Source organism: Botryllus schlosseri, chromosome 13 (genome assembly GCF_051294905.1).
Source record: "Botryllus schlosseri isolate E-star chromosome 13, Bs_hap1, whole genome shotgun sequence".
NCBI classification, from domain to species: Eukaryota; Metazoa; Chordata; class Ascidiacea; order Stolidobranchia; family Styelidae; genus Botryllus; species Botryllus schlosseri.
Genome location: NC_137248.1, coordinates 7,077,387 through 7,086,517, shown reverse-complemented (window position 1 = coordinate 7,086,517; position 9,131 = coordinate 7,077,387). Strand labels below are relative to the sequence as shown.

Genomic DNA, 9,131 nt, shown 5'->3' with positions numbered 1-9,131 from the left:
GTGGGGAAGCGAGGCTTCTCTCGGGATCAGTGATCTACGAGCTCGTCCAAATTTTAAATGTAAGTTCATTTTGTGCCTTCTGAAAGTAGAGATTTTGCCGATACTGTATTTAAAGCATATATTTATAGCATTTCTGGTCACAATTTCATGGTTACGTTATAAACGTGGACACAAGAAAGTGTTCGTATTTTAGGCCACGAAAACATGGTAATTGGTAACCCTATAAGCGGCCTCCATCCCACTATGCTTCAGATTAAATTCAGAAAAAATACGATGTAGCCACTAGGGATGGTGTGACCTCTGAAAGGTTCAGGTTCGTGTGAGCGCGAACCTTTTTCAAAGGTTCTGTGTAAATGCGAACCTCATGACGTCACGTGACGTAACATTGCTAATTTCAACCCTACATTTCAGTGACGTGATAGCCTATTTTAATGTACACGATACCTAGCGACGACTCGGGCCCCATAATGCCACAATGCTGAATTATATATTGATGTTTTAAACGTCGACAAATGTATGAACTGGACAATCAAATGGTATAATAATTCCATAAAATTAATATATTCCGTCGCTTTGCCAGCAATTTCGATGAGGACTTAGGAATGACGAGGGAATATAAGCTTACGCCTTAACGGTATAGGCTAGACCAGACAATGTATAGTCAGCGTCTGAGTATTGCTACGCTGCTATTGAGTAGTGTAAAACGGGTTTCTATACTAGCTAGCGGCTTACCCCATTAACATGTTATTCAGCAGTAGTAAGTAGGGTTACCATATTTTGGAAATCTGAAAAAAGGACACTTTTTCAAAATTTTCAGACTGGCAATACCGGAGGAAAATCCTGAAAAAATGGTAAATTCTTTCCACTTCGTGGTCGGTTGACTCAAACAAAAGGACTCGAGTCAAAACTATAAAAGTGAGATTGACTTGTGACTCGGGGCCTTGTGACTTGGTTACAACCCTGGAGTTCACAGTCCACATATGCCTGGTTTAACGGAGTATATTGGTATAACGCCATTTTAATAATATTCAATAGGGAGTGTTGTGGACTTACTTAATTCCCTGAAGTGAAAACCCGATAAGACCTTTGTGCAGGGCCGTAACTGCCGCACCCCAAACCCCCCAATTGGGGGGGGGCCGAGCTCGAAGGGGGCCCGAAATTATTTCGTGAATTAGCATAAATTATAGAGTATTTTTTGAAAATTTAAGCAACTTTATCAAAAAATTTTCGCGCTGGGCGCGATTTCAAGTTGCCAAGTATCTTGAATATTGGTTACTCTTCCCACAAGAAAAAATACGCAAGATTTATAGAAATGGGCATATCAGCATCGGCCATTACCTCGCCACAACGCACCAAGACGTGTAAAGTTTTAGGCCATGTTACATGCGACTGCAAGAAGTGTGCCAGAACGATTGGCAGCGAGAAAACCTTGGCCGAAAAGGACTGCCCTTATGCTGACCGAAAACTTCGTTATATATACAAAATACATGTGGGTTTAATAGTCCATAGGCGCCTAAATGACTGGCACCTAAATGTTCCTGTCTGGACAATCTAAACCTCACAAGACAAATACCACCCCGCAGGGAAAAATTATATGCCAGTGAAGAAATACCCATTTGAAATCGTGGGATCTTTTAGTTTAGTACGATTTGGCGATTGTATATTTTTGATATAGCAGACAGGAGGTCACGAAATAACATCATGTAACGAAGTCATACCAACGGGTCCAGCACCTGCCCGAAGATGTTTAATTATTATTTACGGGCTCTACATTTTCCAAGACAACACCTGACTCAGCTCTCCCAGTAAATCTGATTACGTGAGCAACTGAGTGTAGAGGACAAGAAATTGATAGCAATATATATGCAATTCCCGATCTTGTTGACCGATTTTATCTTGAATTATCGAAAATTTTCGCGCTTCGCGCTGGCTTACTACGCAATACATCTATACTTTCGTGGCAAAGTGAGCAACGTGGTGGCGGCCTGGAGGGTCGGTTTATCACCCTATGTGAACCAAAGACTCCAGTTTTTTTGGGGCCTGACGAAGTGCTGTTTCGTTCCTGCCAACGGGTATACAATACATCCGGAGATGTTTATTTATTATTGAGGGGTCCTACCCTTTCAAACACACCTGACTCTGCTCTACCGGTAAATCTGATTACGTGAACAGAGAAAGGATAAAAATTGATAGCGATATATATGCAATCCCTGATCATATTGCCCGATTCAGTCATGAATTATAGAAATTTTTCGCGCTTCGCGCGTTTAGGCGATAAAAACTGACTCACTAAACGGACACCCAATATAGACGATAAGCAGCGGTAAACAACGTACAGCCTGAGGGGGGTCTGGGGGGCGAAGTGCTGTTACGGCCCTGCCTTTGTGAGTCGTATATTTTGTCGTGTGAACGAAGATAATAATTTGGCATGTACTCTCTCGTGGCTATGAGAGACGGTCATTCATTCATGATTATTTCGCTGATTCGGAAGTCGATTGTATTGCCGTACGTGATTCAATAAAGTTACAAGTCGTGGAGACAGAAACAAAATATATTCGTCAGTGTGATCCATCGAATACGTGTGCAATAGACAGGCTTCGTGGTACGTCAGCCAACAAGGCCGTACGGCGTGGTTACGCCGGTCGTCGAACGCAAGGGAACACGCAGCGAATCGTAACCGCAACCTTCTGGAGTCAATAATACATCTTGGAGTCAGATATACAATTATAACAACTACAAACATTCGCTCTGCGTTATACCTGGCAAACCATATTGAAATATTAGTCACATAGTCAGGCTTACAGACGCAAGCATTACAAATTGAATGAAGCTTCTCAATTCCGCGTGCTGCCCGGGTTGCTACAGCACCTACTGATTTGCCACAAGTTTTACGATGGAAGCCGTTGCTACCATCTCTAGGGGAGATTAAGCCTTATTACAATTAGGTCCCGCGTAATATCCCACTGTCACTTCCATTTAATTATCCTTGGCATCTATTATCCTCTCCATGCGGGAGAGAAGTAGCCTACACAGAACCATACACTTTACTGGAAGTACACTATACATAATACACAACACATATACCTGATGCCAACAGACGAAAGAAATACCTTTATTGCAAAAACACAAGGTACCACAGACAATATCCCACATCAGCAAAAACACTACATATAAAATGAAATCACGCAGCGGAGTTTACACGCCGACAGTCACCAACAACACTACTACGTATGACCAGGACCACACAAAAAATGTCCAACCCATCAATCCACGATCTTAATGGTGAAAGTATCGCGTAGCAAACAATAGCTACAATGCGTAAGAACAGGCAAAAAAATTTTGCAGAACGATTAAAGAAACCTTGAGTAGCAGCAGATCACAGGTTAGCAACACAAATAAGCATGAAAAGCATAATGGAACACAATGAATATTAGTCAAGTTATTTGCAGCAAAAAATACATAGTGATCATGATTCAAGTTAACCTTGGTGAGCGCACCCAGCCGGCTTTTAGCAGCCGAAGCTCAAGCTCCCTGCATCACTTGCACGAAAACATCGGGAATGGTCAGACTCCACCGTTTGGGATTGGCATCATCTTCTCTTGCAACGCAGGCCTGTACGAATTTTCCGTCACACTGCTGCATCATCTCCACAAATTCTGCAGGCCAGTCATCGACATTCACAGGCGGGGTGATCACTGTTTCAAGAATTGAACAAGATTCAAAGTTTGTGCAGACTAATACTCAGGTAGTGAAATCATCTTCAAAATATATCTTTTTTCAATATAGTTTTCAATATGGATTTGCAAGTTATGTGCTTTCAATATGGAGTTGTCTGTCATAAGATCAATCACTACACGCTTTCGGCATCGTACCCACTGCCTAATTTTACCTAAAAACGGTCTTAAAAAATCAATAATTCGCTTGTAACTTTTTTCTGTTTATTTTTCAGACAAAGTTCTGGGGAAGTGAGATAGAAACATGTTGCTTCCGAATCTTTTAGGCCCAAAATCAGCATTGTAGTGTAAGCGGTGATCAATATATAGCGAAATTAGCCATTTTTGACTTGTTCGGTGAAATTGCATGACCACTGGAGGGTGCACGAGCCCAAAATTATTACAGAAATTATTTTTTTGATATTTGGCACGAAATATCAAGTGTCAATTTAGAAATTCAAAATTTTCCATTTTTCACTTTCACACGAGTAATATATCATTGAATTCAGAATTTCAACGCCTAACCAACTACTCCGCGAAGCCAGACGAGAGCAAGGCAACCGAGCGTGTATATAATTAAGAAGACAAGATAACCTTGTTGCAAAAATGGACAAGTTTTGGTTACTTCCTGATACAGTACACATCATATGTCAAGTGTGAATAAGTACGTGCCATTCACTGCGACAGAGATATCTTCTTTCAAACAAGCCATGACTGACCATCTCACCGCTTTTGCTCAACTTATTCGATCGACACTATCAATACATGGTAGAGCATTTCACCGTAAATACGCCCAAGACATATCTAAATTTCCCAACCAAGTATTTACTACACGGTTGACACAAATAGTGAAATAAAAATACGCCGGGACTCATGATAAATAATTTCGTATCGGTTCAGGATGACTTTCAACAAAACTATCTTCATGCGGCGTAAGATCAGTACCGCTTGGGACTTCTTACACCGGAAATTCAAGAAATGAAGTAGCATCAACTTACTCGTTATTTTGACCCCAAACATGCCAGGTGCCCCTGGGCGGGCTTCCGCTTTTTCAGCGTCCACTCTCTTAGCCTCAGGCGCCACAGAATCGGGCAACGCATCGTGCGAAGTCGCGCATTTGTCTCCATCGATTGTATCATTTCTTTTAGCAAAAGCTTGTTGAATCAAATATTCACCGACATCAGTCCCATCTTCCAAAAGCAGGCTAATCTCGAAGACATCATCCGCGCCCCGCCCAATAAACTTTGCCTTGCCAAGCCGCTCGATCAGATATTTCATCACGGCAATTGCATCTTCAGACCAAACGCCATCGATAGGACAGCATCCGTGCAGACTGCATTTTACGGCTTGAGATTCCATTAGAGAGTATTCATTCGGCATATTCGTAACATTCCCGCGTGGCACAACCTCTGAATTCCCATAGTCCACAAACCAAACGGTGAAGGAATCGTCCTTGTCGTCGGCAATGATTTCCGCACGATACACCTGACCGTCTGAAGAGCGTGCCAGGCAATATTCACCGACACCGCCGGATACCAGCATCTCAATCTCGGCGGTGCCATCGTTGAGTTCCGACAGCTTTATAAGGACGGCTTTCAGCTCGTCGGTGATCAATTGGCAGTAAAATTCACTAGGATCGATAGCATGAACCATGATAACATCTCCAGTTTCGCCCACGGTGGGTGACACCGGAATTATCCGTTGTACGATGTGTTCATCCGGAGTTTTCGATGTATCATTTACATTGATTATGGAATTTGAAGATCCTGTTTCGTGACGTTCACCAGTTGACGTAACGACACCCACCTCAATATCGGGTTTCTCACACTTGTTATCTTCAACCTTCTCGCTAGGCAAGAGTTTGGCAAGTTGATGCTGCACAAATAGATCAGTCAACGCAACTCCATCATCGGCGGCATATATATCCAACAAGGTACTATCTCCGTCTACGTTAAATCCGCGCACAACAGCAGCAATCTCATTGCTCATTATCGATTGCATGGCGCGTACACATTCGGAGATACTGTCGCTGTCAATCGGAGAATACCGATGCAGCCTGCCTTCCATGCCTTGAATCGGCATTTTAGAGTAATTTTCGTGAAGAATTCTCACATCATCGCAGCTGACATCCTCAACGTTTCCAAAATCCAGAAAAATAACTTTAAAAGCCTTAGCATCCGGCATCGCTTCCGAGACCTTTGCACGGTACCACCTCTCGTCAAGACGGTATCTTGCTGCGTAGACACCTCCAATCTGGATAGTACCGGGTGCTTTCGCGTCCTGCTTCGAATAGTATGAAGTCATTTCGTCACAGAATTTGTTGAATTCCGCAAAGCTGCCGGGGAGTATCTGAAACGTGAATTTCTCGGGGCTGACAACATTGGTGATTGCTATTCTCACATCTTTTCCTGCGATTAGGATCTCCGAGATTGGCAGTGTTGGCAATGCTACTGGAGGTGAAACCGTATTACTTTCTGAAGCAGACTTGCACTTTGGAGAAAGTACAGGATTTGCAATGGAATCTTGTACAGGTTCGTGATTTACTAATACCTCGGGATTTTTCTTGGGAGATACTGACTTCGGAGACGCAGCAGGTGTTGTTTTAGTCACTCGCTCTGGGGTTGATACCATTTCAGCATTACCCAAAGATTCCCTCGATGAAGGAGATGACAGTTCACAATCATCGCGCAAATTATCGACACACCAGTTAACAGTCATCCATGTACCTTCTACGGATACATATATCGTGACCGGATTAAGTCCGCTTTCTTTCGTTTCGTCGATCTCCATAGTCATGACTTCGTTTTCGCAATTCTTCAGCAGGTTTCCGCTTTCGATGTTGTAATCCGTATCTCCGAGCGTACAGCCCTTTAACTTGCAAGGAATAGCTTTCGGCGGAACGAAATATTTGCTGTCCATGGGAAGTTTGCGAAGATTCTTAGCATGTACGATCTTTGTGCGACCATCGTCCAAGAGAAACAGCCTAATTTTATCTTCCTTCGTTGCAAGAATCCTACCGCGATGACACATATTGGTGGTGTCGTCGAAGTACGCACAAAGCATATCCTTTTTGTAAGGTTCAGGGCTGATATTCGGCGAGCACGCCTCTTTCAAAGACGATTGCATCGCACACAGGATCTCCTTATCCGATTCGAGGCGAACATACAGCTCCTCCACGCTCTTAACGTGTGTCACAACGCCGTTGAATTTACCTTTCGGAATGACGATGGGTTGAATCTCCAAATCGGGACGCTTTTGCGATGCTTTGGGTTGAAATTTCTTGAATACAGACAGCAACTTCGGCGATGACTTTACAATCTGCGGGTTATCCGAGAGCGAGTTCGCGTCGCCAGCTCCAGACTTCGGCACAGCACCGAGTGACATGCGAGTCGTAAGGACAGACGTTGTCGTGGACGCTGAAGGAGGAATATTCACATTATGATTTGTAATGTCAATCTGGTCTGTTTGCTTTTCATCGGGACATATGTTCTCCTTTCCAGAGTTCGGAATTGGATCTTGCTTCTCGTTCACCACGTCGTCACCTACAAGCAAATCATTGAGAAAAGATAATTTTCCCGCAACAAGCCCGTACATTTCGACATGAGCAACAGCCGCTACCATTTTAAAAACCTTAATCTTCACGACAGGGTCCGACAGTGATTCCGTGAAAAAATCACGGATCTTAGATGGAGGAACGCAATCACCTACGAGTAGTTTGCACCGGACCGTGCGCATCGGAACAGCGGCGTAACCGGGCGTGAGAATCCTCAAATCACACATTTGCACGTTCTCAAAATTTCCAAAGTCAACATACCAAACCCTACAAGTCGACGCATCTTCAGAGACGTCCTCAACAAAGACGCGGTACCAAACTGCGTCCGTCGAAAATGGACAGGCGTAAAAGCAACCTGGTTTTACAACAGACGGGACTTCGCCGTGCCCGTCCGTATAATACTTGTGAAGCGTGTCTAACTCCGCATAATCGGGATTGTGACCACTTGTCAGGCAAACGATCAACCCGCTGTCTTCCAAATCGAGAAGTTGAACTTCCACATTGCTCCCGGCTTTGAGGGGGGAGGGAATTTCCACAGGCATGGATCGCGAAACAGATCCGTTCGATTTTGTGGGCGACACGGCCACACAAGATTTTAATTGCTGTGAAATTTCCTTAACAAAAGCCGAGTCAACCTCAACGTGCATGCCTTCGCTGCAATTACTTGCACGGTCTGGCGACTTGATTTTAGTGTTTTCGGCGACAGCCTGCTCGCTTTTGCACACCTTCTTATGCCTCAGCCAGTCCTCTTTTTGACAGCTGGAACCGCAGTAATGCACCGAGTTACATACACTACAAGCAGTGTTGCACATTTTACCGCATGTGTTACAAGCGTAAAGCGTGGACTTGGGCGCTTTATTTTGAACGGCGTTAGCAACGGGCCTTCTCAATCTCTCATCCGCTCTCTTCGCGCTATGGTCGATATTCCTTTCCACTAACTCGGACAAGTTGATTTTCGAGGCGTCAAAATCACGAGCCCCTTCTTGCTTGCTCTTTTTTGAATGCATTGCTTTTATTGTGTGCACGCCGACTTTGAAATTCCCAAACATTTCTACGGCTTTGAAAGCCTCGAGAGGTTTGGCGTATTCGATAAAGCCAGCCCGGGCGATGTACGAGCCTTTACGATCGAGTATATTAGCGTTTGTCACTTCACCGCACCGGCTGAATAAGTTGCGTAAGCCGGCGAGGGGCATGTCAGGAGGTATGCCTGTCACGTAGAGAGTGTGAGATCCGCTCATCGTGGTCACTCAATGTAAGGTATATTCCTACAAAATAGCGGTCTGAAAAACGAAATGAAGTACATACAAGGAGAGGAATGTTGGTGGCGGAAAAATTGGCAAGCGCACACATAACCACACCTCAGATTTGTTCGAAGCAGCTTCATTCGAGCGAGAGTTGTACTTGCACTGATGTCGGAAAAAAAATCGTTTCATGGAATCGTATTATAACTGGGGTTGAGCAAAATCAAATACGGTAATTCGATTTCGAGTAGAGCATCAAGCTTTTATAGCTTGTCCTTTCTATATTATTTTTTGTTTCTTCTCATTCAGCATGAATGTCTCATATTTACATTTTCTAGGCAGAGGTAGGCGTGTAGTTTGGAAGATTACTTCAAATTGTTTCCGCACTTTCAACTTTTTTCAATTTATCACAATCTTATTGTGTTTTGAAATGAAAATAATAACACAACCAACCAGAACCTGCTCCGAGTTGAGTATATGAGTAGGCCTACCATTCATTATGACAGAATAACAGTAACAATGACTTGGAAAGTTCAACTACGGTATGTGTTTTTCAGTCGTCATAAAGAAAATGATGTTGTTTGTACGAGTATTGATGTCATTCTTTTTTGTGTTTTGCATGAT

General features: G+C 43.5%; 1 protein-coding gene across 1 annotated transcript; it reads right to left on the bottom strand.

Moving 5' to 3' along the window:
- Positions 1 to 3,096: 3,096 nt before the first annotated feature.
- LOC145454104 (tudor domain-containing protein 1-like) lies at positions 3,097 to 8,625 on the bottom strand. The gene is made up of 2 exons (XM_080332123.1): positions 4,712 to 8,625; positions 3,097 to 3,695 (listed from the first exon to the last, which is right to left on the bottom strand). Exons 1-2 carry the CDS (start codon positions 8,502 to 8,504, stop codon positions 3,523 to 3,525), a joined length of 3,966 nt encoding a protein of 1,321 aa, XP_080188249.1. The 5' UTR covers positions 8,505 to 8,625; the 3' UTR covers positions 3,097 to 3,522.
- Between the last annotated feature and the right edge of the window lie 506 nt (positions 8,626 to 9,131).

Bases quoted from the DNA above. Each gene is read 5' to 3' on its own strand.
- LOC145454104 (XM_080332123.1), bottom strand. From the start codon at position 8,504: ATGAGCGGATCTCACACTCTCTACGTGACAGGCATACCTCCTGACATG. The intron at 3,696-4,711 runs GTAAGTTGATGC...TTCTTGAAACAG, and splicing joins GTTTGGGGTCAAAATAACGA to TGATCACCCCGCCTGTGAAT.